At 40.6% G+C, this 22,898-nt stretch overlaps 1 protein-coding gene across 3 annotated transcripts in view; it reads right to left on the reverse strand.

Annotated features, from left to right (window-relative positions):
* Window positions 1–231: 231 nt before the first annotated feature.
* The window catches only part of LOC106093113 (serine-rich adhesin for platelets), a 591,942-nt gene continuing 569,275 nt past the window's right edge, over window positions 232–22,898 (reverse strand). For all 3 annotated transcript variants that reach the window (XM_059370265.1, XM_059370264.1, XM_059370266.1), the window contains exons 4-8: window positions 18,368–18,917; window positions 11,814–11,945; window positions 11,558–11,745; window positions 11,267–11,453; window positions 232–4,596 (exon numbers count right to left, since the gene is read on the reverse strand). In XM_059370265.1, coding sequence (XP_059226248.1) covers window positions 4,372–4,596; window positions 11,267–11,453; window positions 11,558–11,745; window positions 11,814–11,945; window positions 18,368–18,917 — 1,282 coding nt within the window. In that variant the 3' untranslated portion in view covers window positions 232–4,371. The remainder of the gene's footprint in view (window positions 4,597–11,266; window positions 11,454–11,557; window positions 11,746–11,813; window positions 11,946–18,367; window positions 18,918–22,898) is intronic.

Here is a 22,898-nt window from a genome sequence, read left to right on the forward strand (position 1 = left end):
ATGGTATGCCCTTCTGGTGACCGCAGTGTCGTTTCCTTATGGGAACAAGCCCCTCAATAAACCTGAGAGCGATGCGTCTTTTATTATCCCAAGCCTCCAAAGAGCGTACCCTCTGCAATTGGCGCCTTAATAAAAGAAATTATTGTTTGTTTTATATATTTTTTTTATTTTTTATTTATTTGTAATTATAATTAACCTCTTGTTCTTTTGATATTAACTACAAAGAATCTCTTAAGAATACTAATTTGTTTACAGATTTGTTTGTGGTTTTTGTTTTTGTTTTGTTTAATCTTTTATACAAATTTTACTACTAATTGTATGTTTTTGTTCTTGTTGTTGTTGTTGTTGATGATGATGTTCTCAGCATTATTATTTAGTTTTATTGTTTATGCTTTATGATTATATAGCTGGGCACTATGATTAAATGGATGGATGGATGGACGGATGGATGCATAAACAAATTTTCACTATACAAAAGTTCAGCATTTAAGTAACACAATCGATTCATGACAAATGAATTAAAATTGGTTTCAATTTTCTATTGTAAAAAAAAAACGATAATAACAGCAGAGGAGAGAACAATATTTACATTGGAAATGTTTTGCATGGAAGGATGGGGGGCAGGTTGGCATATAAAAATACATAAAATTTTGAATAAAAAAGCATGCTGTAGAAAATACGAGTATGTATGCATTAACAATTAACAATATGTTTAAAAAATAATTTATGAATGCAGCGAATGATATTTTGTGTGGCTTGTATGAACGGGTGGTGTGGTGTGATTTCTTGTGAAAATATAGATGGAACTGTTGCGAGTATTATTTGAGGAAAATTCAAATTGGGATAAATCGACAAATGAAAACTTAAAAGATTTTGTTTTAATGAAAAAAAATTCGATAAGATAGGGTATATGTGTACATTAGGGTGAATCGATTTTTTTCTCTTTTTAAACGTATAGCCAAAAAGTAAACCAAATAAAATTCTCCGAAGAAATCATGGATCTAAAATCACATCCTAATCAATTCTTATTCGAATGGACTGAAATATTACACAATGACTTCTACAATGTACAGCCCTTCTACATTATTCTTTGTTTGCTTAAAAAGAGAAACTGCGCAAAGAGCTCGACAAATGCGATCCATGGTGGAGGGAATATAAAATTCGGCCCGGCCGAACTTAGTACGCTCTTACTTGTTTTCTTTAATTGCATGGAACACCGCTACATTCTGCAGCAATTGGGTTACCTTCTCGATATGCTGAGTTTCAGTTCTGTAGAGTATGCCCCAACCAGTTCTTCATTATTTATTAATTAATTTTCCATTTTCGCACAACTATACTATGGATTTATTTATAAAACAAAAAATTACTGATAGGAGTTGTTGTTTTCGCACATTTAAATACCTCTTATATGATAGACATTTCTTTATCGTGCAAATATTACCAAACAATGTATGTGCCTTAGAAATTCTTGTTGTATTTTTTCTTGTTGACTTTAGTCATTGGACCGACAGTTATACTAGTTATACTTATGGGAGTTGTTGCTTTCGCACATTTAAATACTTAATTTGGGATGAATATATCTTTATCGCGTAAATATTACCTTAGATATTCTTGTACCTGACAGCCATTTGTTTGTTGTTCTAATGACTTTTGTCATTGGACTGGAAAAAGCTATTATAACTGTTTTGCAACAAATAAAAACTCCTGCTTTCGATTGATTAAATGGTATTCCCAGAGGTCCAAGGCATCAAATTAGTTTATAGAGGTTTTAAACTATTGACTATACTACGTCAATAGTGGATATGCTAAAAGGGGCTTATCCAAGTACTACATACCAAATGTCAACATAATCTGATAAACATTATATTTTAGAAGTCAAATTGTAGGGCAGACAGATGTTCAGACAGACTGAAAGAACGTACACAACGGACAGAGAGAAGAATGGCCATGGGTTTGCAAATAATTAAAATTGTGTGCTCATTACTGATATAGAAACATTCTCACACACACAATTTTTTCATTTTTTTTTTGACTGAGCATAGAACAGTCAGTCCAATGGCAAACATCATTAGAGTATCAGAAAAATGGCTGCCAGGTCTAAGAAAACACAACAAGATTTCTAAGGCACATACTTTGCTTGGTAATATTTTCGCGATAAAGAAATATCCACCCCAAAGTAAGTATTTAAATGTGTGAAAACAACAACTCCCATAAGTAGAAATGTCAGTCTAATGGCAAAAGTCATTAGAACAACGGACAAATGGCAGTCAGGTGGAAGAAAACACAACCAGAATTTCGAAGGTAATATTTACGCGGTAAAAAATATCGGTCCCAAAATAGGCATTAAATGTGCGAAAACAACAACTCCCATAAGTAGAACTGTCAGTTCAATGGCAAAAGTCATTAGAGCAACAGACAAATGGCTGCCAGGTGCAAAAAAAAAAACACAACAAGAATTTCTAAGGCACATTTGCGCAGTTTCTCTTTTTAGGCAAACAAGAAGAATGAATAAGGACTGTACATTGTAGAAGTCATTGTATAATATTTCAGTTCATTCGGATAAGAATTGCGCTTTGTAGGGGCTCAAGAAGCAAAATGAGGAGATCGGTTTATACGGGAGCTGTATCCAGCTATAGATTGATTTGAACTATACTTAGCACAGTTGTTGGAAGTGATACCTAAACATTACGAGTATTGCGCCCTTTAGAGGCTCAAGAAGTCAAGACCCAAGATCGGTTTATATGGCAGCTATATCAAAACATGGACCGATTTGGCCCATTTACAATCCCAACCGACCTTCACTAATAAGAAGTGCAAAATTTCAAGCGGCTAGCTTTACTCCTTTAAAAGTTAGCGTACTTTCGACAGATAGATGGACGGACGGACGTGGCTAGTTCGACTTAAAATGCCACGACGATCAAAAATATATATATTTTATGGGGTCTTAGACGCATATTTTGAGGTGTTACAAACATAATGACGAAATTAGTATACCTCCATCCTATGGTGGAGGGTACAAACATCGAATGTCTAAGATATAATGTCTTATGACAATTGACATAAATATTTTCTCCGACAGCTAGGAAGCTATTAAATCTTCTGAATTCGAACCCGTTTGTTGTAGATATCCCTACGAGATGGGTTCTGGATACCGGGTCACAAAGAAATGCTTGGGAATTGTAGAGCAGATGATCTGGCTAGACTAGGAACAGGAATCTGTGTGGAATGCCCTTACCAACATGTGACTTGATTAAACGAGATAGGATCCAAACGCCAATGGGTGGTAGATGTTCACAAATTTGTGGCTCCGAATTGTCCAAGACGATGTGGTCCAATCTAAACTTGAGGAGGTCTGCCACTTTGCTGTTGGTGGCTAGTACAGAAATCTCACTCATTTCCTCCGTCATGATAGGCACAGTCTGATTTGAAACCATGCAAAGCAAGTAACGATTTCTGAAGAAGCTGTGAGAAAGGAATTATACTTTAAGTTTCTTTGAAGTGTATTAGGCTTTTTAAAAGGATCTGTCTTTGCTAATTTTGCTATATCTTGATTTGTAGCTTTAAATAATTTTCTGAAACTCCTTAAGGTATGCTACACTTTTTTGTAGTGATTTAGATATTTCACGGCTTTTAGATAATACGGCGTTTGTTTGTACTATATGAATAATTTGCTACAAAAATACAATATAAAGAATATATGCTCATAGAAATGTTTATCCATAACGTTATAATAAATTTGTAGTCCCATCTATATTTGATATTTACGTTTTGAAAAAAGGTATAAAGCATTTTTGTTGTATATAACTCGGTTTGTTGAATGTATAGTATATATGTATATTTACGAGTGTGTAAATGTGTGTATATGTGTGTGCGAGCGTATGGGGATATATGTAGTGTATACATGTACATATGTAAAAAATGATATAATAAGTTAATAAACTTTAAAACATAACAAATTAAAATTTATAAACGAAAAAAAAAATAATGAAAAAAAAAAACAAAATAAAAAAGAACATAATGAACATTTAAAAAATATAATTCGCTATAAAACAAACAACTGCTTCCAATTGCAATTGTAGTTCAAATTTATCTCATGGATTTTGGGAGGGGGTGATTGGTTTGAAATTTAGGGCAATGTTTCTGGACTCGTTTGTTGTTGTTGGTTTAACCTAAAAAATGTTTTTGTGTTTTTTTTTCTCCAGATTATGATTTGCTTGTATGGTTCGAGGAAAAAACAATTTTTTTTACAAAATATTATGAAAGTTGCTTATCATTTCCAAAATGATTCTCAACAACCAAACAAAAAGTTGAGTATGGTAATGCAGTATGTTAGAGATAAGACAGGCAAGCAAGCGTGTTTATGGACCACCTTTATGATGTCCCCGATGAAGATGAGGATCCTGCCGATGATGAGGCCGAATTAGAGCCCATAGGCTGGGGACCACGTGGCCTTATCATCATGGTGGCTTTCTTTAGTGTGTAATCCCAGCCTCGCCAGCGGAACCAAACAATACCTTGACGTGCAGTTAAATCTTGGGGATCGTGCAAATACAAACCATTAAGACCTCGACCGCATGACTTCCACCACCAGCCGCCCTGCGAAGAGAGAAAAGATTTAAATATGAATTCATAACATAACAATATATGAAGTAGGTTACTTAGTACTTCTTTTTAAAGTACAAACAAAAATCTTCATAGTCCACAGAAAGAAGAGGGAAAGGAAAACACTTGAGTGTGCGAGACTCAAGGTCTTCAGAAGTCAGAATGAAGTCTGGAAATTTCACCAAAGAATCGAATCATAACGATGGCTTTTCGTCTCAGACCAGTGCCTTTTTGACCGGCCAAAACGCCATACAGCCCTGACGCTGTACAATCCTGACTTGGCACCCAATGACTTCTATCTATTCCCGCATCTATCTATAAAAATGCGTGGACCATGATTTTTGTCGCTAGAAAATGCTGTTGAAGTGTGCAAAAAGTGCATCGACAATTGGTTTCAAGGCATACAAAAGTGTATAAATCATGTTAGAGGATACTTTGAAAAGCAATAAATCCATTTTGATGCTATAAAATTGCATTCTCATTATTAGGCCAAAAATTTATATAGCAGCCCTCGTGCATGCACATCCTCCTGCATGCATATCCTCCTGCACGCACATCCTCCTGCATGCTCATCCTCCTGCACATGGCGCGCTTAAGATATGAAAAGACAAATTCCTCAGCTAACAGTATTCGATAATGGCGGAGACGAGGCTACCGCACATTTAGTCCCTGATGATGGTATATAATGTATGCCGCCTAGTCAGAATGAAGTCGAAGTAGCAGTGAATCGACTGAAAAAATAACAAGACAGCAGGAGCCGATGTGTTGCCAAGATCGAATGTGCCAACTACATATGAATAAGTCTTCTTCCTACCGCTTATAAGAGCTTAAGATTATTTTAATTAACCAGATACTGGAAAAGATCCAGCAGAAGAAGATCAACACTAGAGGTGTGCACATGAGTTTTTGTGTTACGCTAATTTCATGATTCGAGAGTGAGATCCAAGTCCAATCACACGATCGTGTGTGACTGTGGTTGAACCATAATTCTTGGAGCGTGAGCGTAAATGAGTGAAATCGTGCTCTCGACACTAGAAGTGATTTTCTTGAGAATCGTGAATTTTCGAGAGTCCTAATTTTCCTTTAGTCGGTATTTTCTCTTAAGTCGTGATTGATGTCTCGTGAGTCGTAAATTTCTCATGAGTCCTTTATTTTCTTGCGACTCCTGCGTGAGTAAAATTTTTGTCTCGTGATCGAGCGTGAACCTAAGTCGAAATAAAACAGTCGTATGTGAGTAAGAAATCATTCAAGTGCACATCTCATACCGACACCTTCCATCTTTTTATACCCACCACTATAAGGGGGGTATAAAATCTAGTCATTCCGTTAGTAATACCTTGAAATATTGATCTAGGACCCCATAAAGTATATATTTTCTTGATCGTCTCAACGTTCTGAGTCGATTAGGCCATGTTCGTCCGTCCGTCCATCCATCCGTCCGTCCGTCCATCCATCCGTCCGTCCGTCCATCCGTTCGTCCGTCCGTCCATCCGTTCGTCCGTCCGTCCGTCCGTCCATCCGTCCGTCCATCCGTCCGTCCATCCGTCCATCCGTCCGTCCATCCGTCCGTCCATCCGTCCGTCCGTCCATCCGTCCGTCCATCCGTCCGTCCATTCGTCCGTCCATCCGTCCGTCCATCCGTCCGTCCATCCGTCCGTCCATCCGTCCGTCCATCCGTCCGTCCATCCGTCCGTCCATCCGTCCGTCCATCCGTCCGTCCATCCGTCCGTCCATCCGTCCGTCCATCCGTCCGTCCATCCGTCCATCCGTCCGTCCATCCGTCCGTCCATCCGTCCGTCCATCCGTCCATCCGTCCGTCCATCCGTCCGTCCATCCGTCCGTCCATCCGTCCGTCCATCCGTCCGTCCATCCGTCCGTCCATCCGTCCGTCCATCCGTCCGTCCATCCGTCCATCCGTCCGTCCGTCCATCCGTCCGTCCATACGTCCGTCCATACGTCCGTCCATCCGTCCGTCCATCCGTCCGTCCATCCGTCCGTCCATCCGTCCGTCCATCCGTCCGTCCATCCGTCCGTCCATCCGTCCGTCCATCCGTCCGTCCATCCGTCCATCCGTCCGTCCATCCGTCCGTCCATCCGTCCGTCCATCCGTCCGTCCATCCGTCCGTCCGTCCATCCGTCCGTCCATCCGTCCATCCGTCCGTCCATCCGTCCGTCCATCCGTCCGTCCATCCGTCCGTCCGTCCGTCCATCCGTCCGTCTTTCGAAATCACGATAGCGGTCGAACAATATACTTAATATTGATGTAGGTTGTTGGTGGTTGCAAATGGGCCATATCGGTTCAGATTTAGATATAGCTTCCATATTTGACCCCTGGAAGCAACGATTTGGCTGAAATTTTCTATGCGTTGTTCTGTTACGACTTCTAACAACTGTGCCAAATACGGTCCAAATCAGTCTATAACCTGATATAGCTCCCATGTAAACCGGTTTCTCGATTATCCTGATTCGGTTCCCAGAAGCTTTAGTTTTTGCCGGTTTGACAGAAGTTTGGTATGTAGAATCGACCTATGGACCATTTCGCTGCTCCATAGTGTTACATGTCGTTCGTCGCCCATGTCCTTAACTCGGACTACGTCAAAAGGTTTCGGGTTAAACGGTTATTGACAGCAGTCCTCCGGCCTTCACGGCCTAATCGTCTGCTCTTTCATTCGTCCTTACTCGGCTATGACCCGGCACCTAAATAATGCCGATTGCGCCATCCTTAATTTCCTTCTTCCACAACAAGATTGTTCGTAACCTTACAGTCTTTGTTGTTAAAGACTGTGTCGCTGGCAGCAGTTCCTCGCACTCGACTTCAAATGTCGTCTCAAATAGTGGGTGTGGTCCTCATCGTCCCGCGGATTCATGCTCCATTTCGAGTCTACGGTCCGTCTACATAGTGTCCAACACATATGAGACTTCTCGTCACACTCCTGAATGTGACACGTCCAAGATCACTCCTTAGTATTTGACCTTGACAAATATCGAAATCATTTTAATGAGGAAACGTGGTGCTTCAAGTTGGCTCACCTTGACATGTAGATTTCAGTCTTCTCTGGGTTCACATTAAGAACCCCACTGATTCGGGTCCTTATCCTTTAGAAGCATTAGGTATGTTGCACTATTCACTATACCGACGACATCGAGGTCGTTAGAAGCAGTACAAGCAATCATTGAAAAGATCGAAAGAGAATCAGTGAAAGTGGTTCTGGCAGTAAATGGAGATAAGGCATATATATGGGAGCTATATCCAAATCTGAGGAGGCCACCGTGGCGCAGAGGTTAGCATGTCCGAATATGATGCTGAACGCCTGGGTTCGAAACCTGGCGAGACCATCAGAAAAGATATTCAGCGGTGGTTTTCCCCCCCTAATGCTGGCAACATTTGTGAGGTACTATGCCATGTAAAACTTCTCTCCAAAGAGGTATCGCACTGCGGCACGCGGTCCGGACTCGGCTATAAAAAGGAGGACCCTTATCTTAAACTTGAATCGGACTGCACTCATTGATATGTGAGAAGTTTGCCCCTGTTCCTTAGTGGAATGTTCATGGGCAAAATTTGCAATTTGCATATCCAAATCTGAAATGATTTCGACAAAAATCCGCACATTTTCTGGAAGTCATAGAAATAGAAATCGAGTGTAAAATTTTGTCAAGACCGGTTAATAAATGTGGTTTCAAGGGATGTAGAAGTGAAAATCGGTTTTCTATTAAATTCACTAGTAATGTCAAGAATCATACGAGTAAGAGACTCCCTTGTACCAAATTTCGTAAGAATCGGTTGACAATTTGCTGCATTAGTCCAAATCAGAAGAACATATATATGAGAGCTATATCCTAATCTGAACCGGTTTTTATACCCTCCACCATAGGATGGGGGTATACTCATTTCGAGATTCTGACATTGACACATTGAAGGAGTAAAGAAATTTTGCACAAATACTTTTTATTAGTGTAGGTCGGTTGGGATTGTAAATGGGCTATATCGGTTTGATATAGCTGCCATGTAAACCGATCTGGGATCTTGACTTCTTGAGCCGCTAGAGGGCACAATTCTTATCCAATTTGGCTGAAATGTTCCAAGAGATGTTTTATTATGACTTCTAATAACTGGGCTTAGTGTGGTTGAAATCGGTCCATAACCTGATGTAGCTGTCATATAAACCTATCTAGGGTCTTGACTTCTTGAGCGTCTAGAGTGCGCAATTCCTATCCGATTTGGTTGAAATTTTGCACGAAGCGTTTTGTTATGACTTCCAACAACTGTGACAAGAATGGTTCAAATCGCTCCATAACCTGATATAGCTGCCATATAAACCGATCTGGGATCTTGACTTCTTGACTTCTTGAGCCACTAGAGGACGCAATTATTTTCCGATTTGGCTGAAATTTTGTACAACGGCTTCTCTGGTAACCTTTAGCATACGTGTCGAATATGACATGCATCGGTTTATAGCCTAATGCAGCTCCCCTATAAGCCGATTTCTCTATTTTACTTCTTCAGCACCTAAAATGCCCAAAAAGTAATTGTCGGTAATATAGTAGTAATATAGTCGGCGTTGACAAATTTGTTCAACGGCTTGTGACTCTGTAATTGCATTCTTTCTTCTGTCAGTTATCAGCTGTTACTTTTAGCTTGCTTTAGAAAAAAAGTGCGCGAAATTTTGTTTACATTTGTTTGTTTGGCGTCAATTTTAATATGGGTACCACATGTATTGAAAGAAATTCATTTAACAAACCGAATCAACGCTTGAGATATGCACCTTAAACGCAATGAATTCGATCCGTTTTTAAAACGAATCATAACTGGAGATGAAAAATGGATTGTTTACAACAACGTTAGTCGAAAACGATCATGGTCCAAGCATGGTGAACCAGCTCAAACCACTTCAAAGGCTGATATCCACCAAAAGAAGGTTATGCTGTCTGTTTGGTGGGATTGGAAGGGTGTGGTATATTTTGAGCTGCTTCCAAGGAACCAAACGATTAATTCGGATGTTTACTGTCAACAATTGGACAAATTGAATACAGCCATCAAGGAGAAGCGACCAGAATTGGTCAATCGTAAAGGTGTCATATTCCACCAGGAAAACGCTAGACCGCACACATCTTTGGTCACTCGCCAAAAACTGAGTGAGCTTGGCTGGGAACTTTGGATGCATCCACCATATAGCCCTGACCTTGCACCATCAGACTACCATTTATTTCGAACTTTGCAGAACTCCTTAAATGGTAAAACTTTCGGCAATGATGAGGCTATAAAATCGCACATGGTTCAGTTTTTTGCAGATAAAGGCCAGAAGTTCTATGAGCATGGAATACTAAATTTGCCAGGAAGATGGCAACAGGTTATCGAACAAAATGGCAATTATATATTTGATTACAGTTCATTCTAAGCTTTATTAAAAATGCATTTACTTTCTTTTAAAAAATCCGAAATTACTTTTTGGGCAACCCAATAGATTGGGTTTAAATTTTATACAATGACTTCTACTACGGTCTCCAATATTCAGTTCAATTATGGTCCGAAATGAACCATAACTTGATATTGTTCCAATAACATAGCAATTCTTTTCTTTTATCCTTTTGCCTAAAAAGAGATACCGTGTCAAGAGCTCGAAAAATGCGATCCATGGTGGATTATAAGATTCGGTGGTACATAAGATTCGGCCCGGCCGAACTTAGCACGCTTTTATTTGTTTTCAATTTCAATAGGCTTCATCTCTAGGCCAAAAAAAAAGATGTCCGTGGCAAATTTTGAGGACGATCGAATGAAAATTGCTTCTCGTACTTTGTAGAAAAATTAGGATAGACAGACAGGCGGGCATAGATAAATCAAATTAGAAAGTAATTCTGAGTCGATCGGTATACTTAACAATGGGTCTAGCTCTCTTCCTTCTGGTTGTTACAAACAAATGCACTAACTCATAATACCCTGTAGTGGTGTAGGGTATAATTACAACCAAGTCTTTTAAACTTACTGAAGATGACTATGAAGTAGTAACAGGGTTTCGGTTTATATTGTTGTTATATCAAAATATGAACCGATTTGGGTTCAATTTTCAGGCGCTTAGATGTACTCCTTCGAAAGCAAGCATGCTTTTGACAGACAGATGCGCGGACAAATATGTGTCAATCGAAATACTTGTATATAAAGTATCATATAAACATTTCTACGGCTGAGGGTACATTAAAACCCATTGAAAACTTATTAGAGAACAAAATTTTCTCGAAAACAATGCGGTTTATGAAATTCTAGGGGACTAAGCAACCATTTCAGGCTAGCTCTTCTGCCACCTTCTTATCGCACACAGCAAAGCTTGAAAGCCTTCCCCATGGCCCCCGGATGCTCCTTGCATCTTTTAACAAGACTCGGCCTTTTAAGACCGAAGAACAGAGCTTTCAGCGCCGTTTGACTGTTTACATACATATATCGCTTTAGTCGCTCCGAGCGCTTACGAGCCGAACACGTCCGTCTGAAATACGCAACATCCTTCCGAATGAAGTTATATTTAACCGTTAACCAATTTTTCAGTTTACATGTCGCACAAGTTTTAGCGTTCCTGGAGCATGTATACTGGTTCATAGTGTTTGTTAAAGTTTGTCAGCTCTACAATTTCCTGAACACTTCTTTAGATGTGTGTAGAGAGTGATTCCCACTTACCTTTAACATACTGGCACAATTCAGCGATGATCGATCATTATCACGATTATACGTTGAGAATGGACTATTGTTCGAACCATACCAAGGATCATTTAACGAGTCACCGGCATTACCCTCATAACCATCGATTTCCAGTTTGTAGTAATCAGCTTCCGAATGTATTTTGAAGTGGGCATATTGAGCATACCTAGTCAAGAAATCAGCGAGCAATCAGCCCCAACGAAACATAAAAAAAATGGTTTAGTGCAAAGTTCACATATATTTCATATGACTTTGTCTGCTCATTTTTACCTTTTGTTGCCTTCAAAATCTTCCAACTCCACTCTTAATGTGTAATCCTCATTGTTGGTCAACATATAGATGTTCTCATTGCCTAGCCAGAATTCTTTGCCCGGATCACCAAATCCATTTTTGTAATCAGCCCAATCACGATTGAAATTTTCTCGAGGTTCGCCAAAATCATCACGTCGTTGAATGACCTAAACAAGGTTTGGGTATAAAAGTGCAACTTTTTCTTGGTTAAATATTTTTGATATCGAAAACTTACCGTCCAGCCGCCATCGGAAATTTCCTGTTCGCAGAATACCTTCAAAAACCAGTAGGTGGTGCCACGGATTTGCAAATAGAAGACACCGGATTGTTTCATGCCAGCGTTCAATAAATCAACGCACGAGAAACCCTGTGAATAGATAAGAAAATTAAATTTTTGGTTTTTTATCAGTGGATCTCAAAGAATTTAAAAACGCTAAAACTCGATGAGGTTCAGTATTGGAGGGTCTCCATGGATCACTCCTTTATGGACCATCGCTACATTAGGTTTAGAATAGCACTACCAACATTGAGTTCCATAACTAAATTTTCCCATGAACATTCTATTTAAGAATAGGGGATACTTCTCTCATGTCAATGAGTGCAGTCCAATTAATGTTTAAGCTCAATGATAAGGAAATTGAACCCACAACCCCCGCACTGGTAATCCGAGCACGCTATCAACTCGGATACCGGGGCGCCTAGCAAGGCGTAACCAACGCTGAACATTTTTCTGATGTTTACGCCGGGATTTGAACCCAGGCATTCAGCGTCGTTGGCTTACATGTTAACCTCAGCGCCACGGTGGCCGTATCCGATAAGCATCCGGAATATGGTGAAAATCAACGGAAGACTTCTCAGAGGCACGGAGGCCCCTTATCGATTAGCTTAAACTTTAATCGGACTGCACTAATTGATATGGGAAAAGTATCCCCTCTTCATTAATGGAATGCTCATGGGAAATTTAGTATTCATTAGTACTCCGAGAAAGATATATGAATGATTACAATAGTGAGGTCTTTCGAAGATAGTTGTCCATTTCGGGAAAGGAAATCAGCCCAAAAAAAACCTTGGATGACCGGGGAGATTCGCAAGGTTTGGAAAGTGGTCCGTAGACTTTATAACAGAGCATGTCGGAAAAAAGCGGGAAGGATTACAATAAGACTATCAGAGCGGCAAAGTGTGCCTTCTGAAATCTTTCCGCTAATAGGTCGTTGGCGTAAATGACGTCGCCAAGATGAAAAAGTTTCTCTCAAAAAGTTAGTCTGAACGACATGGGGGTGAAAGCAGAGGCAACGGAGGTATGTTGAGGCTTTTAAGAAAAACGCATTTTCCACAGGATACGGCGGGACTCACGGGGACACTGGTAAATGCAAATTTGGCCCATGAACATTCCACTAAGGAACAGGGGCAAACTTCTCACATATCTATGAGTGCAGTCCGATTCAAGTTTAAGCTCAATGATAAGGGGCCTCCCTTTTTTTATAGCCGTGTCCGAACGGCGTGCCGCAGTGCGACACCTCTTTGGAGAGAAGTTTTACATGGCATAGTACCTCACAAATGTTGCCAGCATTAGGAGGGGGAAACCACCACTGAAAATTTTTTCTGATGGTCTCGCCAGGACACTGGTATCTTGGAATAATGAGGTTGATCGAATGCTTATCATTACGGAATAATGAACTTCGAGGAGCTTCCAACCATTTAAGTGACCCTGATGTAATATTTCCGGCGATACTATAGAAGAACGACAACTATCTGACGACTCAACTGGCCGCTATTTTTTGACAGTGTCCTTGGCCGCTATTTTCCCATATACTCCTAAAGTTTGGCAAGGAAGCAAGGGTGCTATTTATATCCAAGCTCGGCAAGGCCAGTTATGCCTACAGTCCTATAAGCCCTACGTCCTTTCTACTCAGAACCATGGAACGTATTGTGGATACCATGATAAAGAGTAGGACATCCAGCAAACTGCTGAAATAAAAACAGCATGCCTAAGTCAAAGGAAGGTCGGTGTAGACTGCCCTGCACAGGTCATGCAGAAAGTAGAAGAATACTTCGATGTAAAGACGTACATATTGGCAGTATGCAATGACATCGAGGGGGTTTTTAACAATGTGTGGACCGACACACTGATCCAATCCTTGGACCAGTACCGGGTATACCGGGTGGTTAGAGACTGGATAAACCATATGCTAAGGAACAGATGGATAAAGTGGGGGTTTCATGACATAATGATTAGGAAGAAAACTGCAGAGGCCACGTCACAGGCGGGCATTTTATCGCCGCTCCTACGGGAGCCCACCATAAATTACCTATTACGAATGCCGACTGAGGAAGGATTTTAATCCATCTGCTATGCAGACGATGTTGTAAATTTGCGGCTATGAGGCTTAAGGCCATGGGAGAATGAATAGCGGATGGGAGCAGCACATACCATCGCGGAATAATCGAGGGGACAATAGGAAAATTCCATTAGGGAAAAGGGGGAAACTTCTCACATATCACTGAATGCTGTCCGATTCAAGTTAAAGCTCAATAATAAAGAGCCTCCTTTTCATAGTTGAGTCCGAACGGCGCGTCGAAGTGAGACACCACTTTGTGGGTATCCGATGGTACAGTACCTCACAAATGTCACCAGCATTAGGAGGGGATAACCACAGCTGAACATTTCTTTATAATGTTCTCCCCAGGATTCGAATCCAGGCTTTCAGCGTCACAGGCTGACATGCAAACTTCTGCGCTACTGTGGCCTCCAAATCAGCTTTGCAAAAAGGCCGAAGAGGTCTTGGAGATGGCATACGATTGTGCTAGACCTAGGATTCTGAATGTTAACCCAGAAGAGACTGAAATCTGACTGTTCAACAGAACTTTATCAAATAACTAGGAGTGATCTTGGATAGGAAACTGAACTGGAAATGTCGGATTGGAGAGTATCTCGATGAGACTCACATATGTTGGGCACTACCTACTACTTACTGACGTCTCAGTAGTTTGGTGGACTGTGATGGAGAAAAAGTGAAATGTAAGGATAATACAACAGGTTAAGGTCATGTTGCCATGGCATAGATGGAGCGATGAGGAGCACACCAACTAGAAACTATTTTAGATATCAGACCCATAGAAATACAGATTAAGTGTGAGACAGCCATTGCGGCTATGAGGCTTAAGGTGATGGGAGAATGAATAGCGGATGGGAGCAGCTCATACCATCGGGGAATAATCGAGGCGACAACAGGAAAATTGGAAGCAATGGGAGGGCTTTTGGATCGGATACCAGAGACAAAACTTGAGGTTGAGTGCGGGGCACTGCTCCCAGCGGCACAGTCTAAGATTGACGGGATCTCTCATATTGCCATGTGGAAGTAAATGCGACATGGTTGGGTCAAAGCTAGAGGAGAGAGTGGGCCTGTGGTCTCCATGGAGAACCCAGAGACTGAGTTCTATTTTAGACTGTCTGAACATAATATGGTTCTGCAGGGCGAGATCCGGGCGATCACGGAATGTGTGAGGTGGTGTGGTGTTAATGCGAGGACATCTAGTGTGAACATCTTTACGGACAGTAAAATGGTGATAAGGGCAGGATGATAAGGTCATGAACAGCAACAACCAGGACGATAAGGTCATGAACAGCTTGCAGTGTAAAAAGGCGATTAACACCTTCTTTGAGGATAAACTAGTAAGAATTGCGCACTTTAGAGGAAGGAAGGAACAAGTAAAAGCGTGCTAAGAAGAACAAGTAAAAGGAACAAGTAAAAGGAACAAGTAAAAGCGTGCTAAGTTCGTCCGGGCCGAATCTTTTATACCCTCCACCATGGATCGCATTTGTCGAGTTCTTTTCCCGGCATCTCTTCTTAGGCAAAAAAGGAAATAAGAAAAGATTTGCTCTGCTGTTAGAGCGTTAACAAGACATAGTCCGGTTTGGACCACAATTATATTATAAGTTGGAAACCTGTGTAAAATGTCAGCCAATTCGAATAAGAATTGCGCCCTATGGAGGCTCAAGAAGTAAAATAGAGAGATCGATTTATACGGGAGCTGTATCGGGCTATAGACAGATTCAGACCATAATAAACACGTATGTTGATGGTCATCATGAGTCGTATAAAATTTCAGGCAAATTGGATAATAATTGCGATCTCTAGAGGCTCAAGAAGTCAATATCCCAGATCGGTTTATATGGCAGCTATATCAGGTTATGAACCGATTTGAACCTTTTTGACACAGTTGTTGAGAGTAAGAATAAAATACGTCACGCAAAATTTCAGCCAAATCAGATAGGAATTGCGCCCTCTAGAAGCTCAAGAAGTCAAGACCCAAGATCGGCTTATATGACAGCTATATCGGGTTATGGACCGATTAGAACCATACTTGGCACAGTTGTTGGATATCATAACAAAATACTTCGTGCAAAAATTCATTTAAATCGGATAAGAATTGCGCACGCTAGAGGCTCAAGAAGTCAAGACCCAAGATCGGTTTATACGATAGCTATATCGGGTTATGGACCGATTTGAACCGTACTTAGCACAGTTGTTGGATATCATAACAGAACTCGTCGTGCAAAATTTCATTTCAATCGGATAAGAATTGCGCACTCTAGAGGCTCAAGAAGTCAAGACCCAAGATCGGTTTATATGGCAGCTATATCGAAACATGGACCGATATGGCCCATATACAATACCAACCGACCTACACTAATAGGTAGTATTTGTGCAAAATTTCAAGCGGCTAGCTTCACTCCTTCGGAAGTTAGCGTGCTTTCGACAGACAGGCGGACGGACGGTCATGGTTAGATTGACATAAAATGTCGCGACGATCAAGAATATATATAAAGGGTGATTTTTTTGAGGTTAGGATTTTCATGCATTAGTATTTGACAGATCACGTGGGATTTCAGACATGGTGTCAAAGAGAAAGATGCTCAGTATGCTTTGACATTTCATCATGAATAGACTTACTAACGAGCAACGCTTGCAAATCATTGAATTTTATTACCAAAATCAGTGTTCGGTTCGTAATGTGTTCAAATTTTGACAAATTTTGTTCAGCGATGAGGCTCATTTCTGGTTGAATGGCTACGTAAATAAGCAAAATTGCCGCATTTGGAGTGAAGAGCAACCAGAAGCCGTTCAAGAACTGCCCATGCATCCCGAAAAATGCACTGTTTGGTGTGGTTTGTACGCTGGTGGAATCATTGGACCGTATTTTTTCAAAGATGCTGTTGGACGCAACGTTACGGTGAATGAACACATTTCGAACCGAACACTGATTTTGGTAATAAAATTCAATGATTTGCAAGCGTTGCTCGTTAGTAAGTCTATTCATGATGAAATGTCAAAGCATACTGAGCATCTTTCTCTTTGACACCATGTCTGAAATCCCACGTGATCTGTCAAATACTAATGCATGAAAATCCTAACCTCAAAAAAATCACCCTTTACTTTATGGGGTCTCAGACGAATATTTCGAGTAGTTACAAACAGAATGACGAAATTAGTATACCCCCTATGGTGGAGGGTATAAAAAACGGAGATTGGTTTATAGGGGAGCTTCATTAGGCTATAAGCCGATTCATGCTATTTTCGACACGTATATTGAAGGTCATAAGAGAAGCCGTTGTTCAAAATTTCTGCCAAATCGGATGAGAATTGCGCCCTCTAGAAGATCAAGAAGTCATGATCCCAGATCGGTTTATATGGCAGTTGTATCAGGTTATGTACCGATTTGCGCCATACTTAGCACAGATATTGGTCATAACAAAACACCTCATAAAAAATTTCAGTCAAATCGGATGAGAATTGCGGGCTCTATTGGCTCAAGAAGTCAAGATCCAATATCGGCTTACATGGCAGTTATACCAGATTATGAACCGATTTGAATCATACTTATCATAGTTGTTGGAAGTGATACCAAATCAGTCAAATCGGACGAGAATTGCGCCCTCTAGAGGCTCAAGAAGTCAAGACCCAAGATCGGTTTATATGTCAGCTATATCAAAACATGGACCGATTTGGCCCATTTACAATCTTAACCGACCTAATCTAATAAAAAGTATTTGTGCGAAATGTCAAGCGGCTAGTACCGCTGCTGGACGGACGGACGGACGGACGGACGGACAGACAGACGGACATGGCTGGATCGACTTCAAAAGACATAACGATCAAGAATATATATACTTTATGGGGTCTCAGACGCATACTTCGAGGTGTTACAAACAGAATGACGAAATCAGTATACCCCCTTTCTATGGTGGAGGGTATAAAAATCACTCCACAAACCACCTAAATGAAAGACATTTGCATGATGAAAACGAATGTGATATCAAAATGTTACGCCAAAGTCTGGAGGGCTGCTCCTTCTCATAAAAAACCCCAAACGGCAAAGTAGACCAAATAGAAACGATATGAGATTCAAACGACAGGTATCTGAAAGAAGAATACAAAATTGACATCGAAATTTGGGACCAAGTAGTCCGATCGGGGTAATGTGGGCCGAACGAGACAAAATAGGACTCATACAAATGGTCTTTGGAAGAAGATAACGAATCACACAGCCAAGTTTGGAATTAGGTTGATCCATTAAGGATATGCTGGACTTTAATACTAATGTATCGGATATGGTACTTTGTGATGTGCATTTGAACAACAAATACGAAAACCAAACAAAATTATAAAGGAACAAAAAATACCCATGACCACTTCAGGTTGCAGTGAAACACCGCGCCAACTTCTATTTGGCGCTATAATTTTCTTATTCAGTAGAACCTTAAAACACATGTAACCCTGTACTCACCTTTACATCCTTTAAAGCCAATATATCCGTGGTGAATGTGTTATTAACCACCGAAGGTTTATTTTTAACACTGGGAAAAATGATGCCACCTTTACGTGAGACCGGCTTAGATGAGGACGAAGTCAATTGCGAGGCTGTGGACGATGAGGATGATGACGAGCTGCCGGAGGAAGAGGTCGAAGATGACGATGACGAAGAAGAAGACGTTGTCGATGATGATGCAGATGCAGATGATGAAGTAGTTTGATTAGAATTAACACCTGCAGCAATTGTTGTGGGTAAGGGGGTGGTGGAAGCGAAAGTACCCGAGGAGCTATAGGAGGAGGAGGCCAACACTACTGTGTTTGGTGCACTAGTATACGATGTAGTGGACGAGGACGAAGGGGATGGGGGCATGGCTGCTTGGTTTAGGGAAGTAGTAGAGAGTGTTGAGGGAGGTGTTGGTGTTGTTGCTGCTAACGAAGCAGTTGAGGGTGTTGTTTGAACTGTTGATGTTGTTGTTGTTGTGGTACTACTACTTTGTACGGGAAAATCTTCTATGACGGAGTATCTACGATAATACAGGATAGGTATGTATCAATTTCAAGTATTTTGGGTTTAAATATATTTCAAATAGGTCCTACAGGTAGATAGAAGGGTGTTGGCTATACCATTGAATACCCCAAGGCATTGGAGAGGGTGAAGAGAGTGTGTGTGTATCAGTTTCTGGTGGGGTAAGTTTTGTTCTTGGGAATAGTGACAGGCTCGAATAATATATGGGGAATAAAGTTGAAGAGTATTTTTCAGTGGAGAGATTCTATATAAGTTTGATTAAACTCTGTCATAAACAAATGGTTAAAGTTGACCCTAATAACCGAAATATGGGCTGTAAGGGACGGATTTTGGCGACATGTCTCTACTTTACTCGCAAAGTCTACAAAAAGCGTGTCTATTGTCCTTTTGTGGTTGTATTGGGTTGCCCAAAAAGTCATTGCGGATTTTTCGTATAGTCGGCGTTGACAAATTTTTTCACAGCTTGTGACTCTGTAATTGCATTCTTTCTTCTGTCAGTTATCACCTGTGACTTTTAGCTTGCTTTAGAAAAAAAGTGTAAAAAAGTATATTTGATTAAAGTTCATTCTAAGTTTTATTAAAAGTGCATTTACTTTCTTTTAAAAAATCCGCAATTACTTTTTGGGCAACCCAATATAACACCATAATCTCTAACAATGGAACTGGTCAGCTGAAAAGTTTTACGGATAGGTTCTTCTTTCGTAGGTAAGGTAAGTTCGAGAGCGAGCTATATCGGACTATATCTTGATATAGCTCCCATATTTACAATTCTCCCAATTTTACTTCTTGAAGGCAAAGGCACAATGTTGATTATAAGCCCTTCATACACCTCAGTGATATATGATGTTCATAGAAAATTTTTTGATAAAACCCCTATTTGGATCCCACCAGTTGGGAGTATTTTTCACCCGATGGCGCTACTATTCATTGGAGATCCAACGCAAAAAGGAACAAGTAAAAGCATGCTAAGTTCGGCTGGGCCGAATCTTATATACCCTCTACGATGGGTCGCATTTATCAAGTTCTTTGCCCGGTATCTCTTTAAAGGCAAACAAAGCAAAATGGATAAGAACTGCTATGCTATTGATGCTATATCAGGTTATGAACCGATTCGGGCCATACTTGGCTTGGATCTTGGAGACCATAGTACTTGTCATTGTATGAAATTTCAATCAAATTGGATATGAATTGCGTCCTATATGGGTTAGAGAAGTGCAATCGCGAGATGGTTTAATAGGGAGATTTGGGACCGATTCCCACCATACTTGGCACGTATGTTACTGGTCATAGAAAAGATTAAATCGAACAAGAACAAGTAAAAAGGCGTACCAAACCGGATCAAACTTTGGATACCCACCACCTCGGGTATATATATAAACCACCTTTCGTCATAATCTGATGAAAAATGCATAATTTATGCCCCCATCGCAGCTTTATCGAAATAGGGTCCTATTTTGACCAAATTTGACACGGATATTGAGAGGACTAATAGGTACAAGTCATTGGTCAATTTTGTAGAACAAAATATTGATCTTTTTGGTAGCCATATATAAATATACACCGATCTGAATCATATACGACATGGATGACGAAAATCCTAACATAAGTCACTGTTTCTAATTTCAGCGAAATAGGATTATAAATGTGCCTTTTATGGGGCCAAGAGTTCAAATCGATAGTTCGGTCTATATGACAGCTATATCCAAATCTGAACCGATCGGGGCCAAATTGAAGAAGTATGCTGAAGGGCCTAACACAACTCACCGTTCCAAATTTCGGCGAACTCGGTTTTAGACTTTTATGGGTCTAAAACCTTAAATCAAGAGATTGGTCTATATGGCAGCTATACCCAAATCTGGACCGATCTGGGCCAAATTGAAGAGGTTTGTCGCAAGGCCTAACACTATTCCCTGTCCCAAATTTCGGCGAAATTGGACAATAAATCTGAGCCAAATTGAAAAGGGCTGTCGAACGGCCTAAGGCAACTCCCTGTCCCAAATTTCGTCGAAATCAGGCAATAAATGGGTCTTTTATGAGTCTAAAACCTTAAATCTAGAGATCGGTCTATATGGCAGCTATATCTAAATCTGGACCGATCTAAGCCGAATTGCAGAAAGATGTCGACTGGCCTAACACAACTCCCTGTCCTAAATTTCGGCGAAATCGGACAAAAAATGCATCTTTTACGGGTCTAAAACCTTAAATCAAGAGATTGGTCTATATGGCAGCTATACCCAAATCTGGACCGATCTGGGCCAAATTGAAGAGGTTTGTCGCAAGGCCTAACACTATTCCCTGTCCCAAATTTCGGCGAAATTGGACAATAAATGCGCCTTTTAGACCCATAAAGGGTCTAAAAGGCGCAAAAGCCGATCTGAGCCAAATTGAAAAGGGCTGTCGAACGGCCTAAGGCAACTCCCTGTCCCAAATTTCGTCGAAATCAGGCAATAAATGGGTCTTTTATGAGTCTAAAACCTTAAATCTAGAGATCGGTCTATATGGCAGCTATACCCAAATCCGAACCGATCTAGGCCAAATTGCAAAAAGATGTCGAGGGGCCTAACACAACTCACTGTCCCAAATTTCGGCGAAATCGTATAATAAATGCGCTTCTTATGGGCCCAAAACCTTTAATAGGGAGATCGGTCTATATGGCAGCTATGTCCAAATCTGAACCGATCTGTGCCATATTGCAGAAAGATGTCGAGGGACCTAACAAAACTTACTGTCCCAAATGTTAGCGACATCGGTTAATAAATGTGCCTTTTATGGGCTCAAGGCTTTAAATCAACACATCGATCTATATGGCTGCTATATCCAAATCTGAACCGATCTACTCCAAATTGCAAAAATATGTCGAGGGGCCTAACACAACTCACTGTCCCAAATTTCGGCGAAATCGTATAATAAATGCGCTTCTTATGGGCCCAAAACCTTTAATCGGGAGATCGATCTATATGGCTGCTATATCCAAATCTGAGCCGATCTGGGCCAAATTGAAGAGGGCTGTCGAAGGGCCTAACACAACTCACCGTTCCAAATTTCGGCGAAATCGGACAATAAATGCGCCTTTTATGGGCCCAAACCTTAAATCGGGAGATTGGTCTATATGGCAGCTATATCCAAATCTGAGCTGATCTGGGCCAAATTGAAGTAGGATGTCGAGGGGTCTAACACAACTCACTGTCCCGAATTTCAGCAAAATCGGATAATAAATGTGGCTTTTATGGGCCTAAGACCCTAAATCGACGGATCGGTCTATATGAGGGCTATATCAAGATATAGTCCGATATACCCCATCTTCGAACTTAACCTTATGGACAAACAAAGAATGTGTGCAAAGTTTCAGCTCAATATCTATATTTATAAAGACTATTGCGTGATTTCAACAGACAAACGGACGGACAGATGGACGGACGGACATGGCTAGATAGTCTTAGATTTTAACGCTGATCAAGAATATATGTATATATGTACTTTATAGGGTCGGAAATATACTTCGATTTGTTGCAAACGGAATGACAAAATAAATATACCCCCAACCTACGCCCTCTAGAGGTTTAAGAAGTAAAACCGGTTATCGATGTATATGAGAGCTATATCAGGTTATACAGCGATTCAGATCACATTTGGCATGTAAGAGGTCATAGAAAAAGCCACTGTGCGAAATTTCAGCCAAATCCGATAGGAATTACGCCCTCTAGAGCTTGAAGAAGTACAATCAAGTATAATCAGGAAATCGGATTATACAACAGCTATATCGGATTATACAGAAGCTATATCATTGAAAACGTCATAGTACAAAATTTCAGCCAAATTGGATAAGAACTGCGCTCTCTATAGGCTCAAGAAGTATAATCGGGAGATCGGTTTATATGGGAACTATATCTAAATATGGACCGATATGGTACATTTACAATCCCAAATGACCTACACTGATAGGAAGTACTTGTGCAAAATTTCAAGCGCCTAGCTTAAC

Source organism: Stomoxys calcitrans, chromosome 5, assembly GCF_963082655.1.
Source record: "Stomoxys calcitrans chromosome 5, idStoCalc2.1, whole genome shotgun sequence".
NCBI lineage: Eukaryota > Metazoa > Arthropoda > Insecta > Diptera > Muscidae > Stomoxys > Stomoxys calcitrans.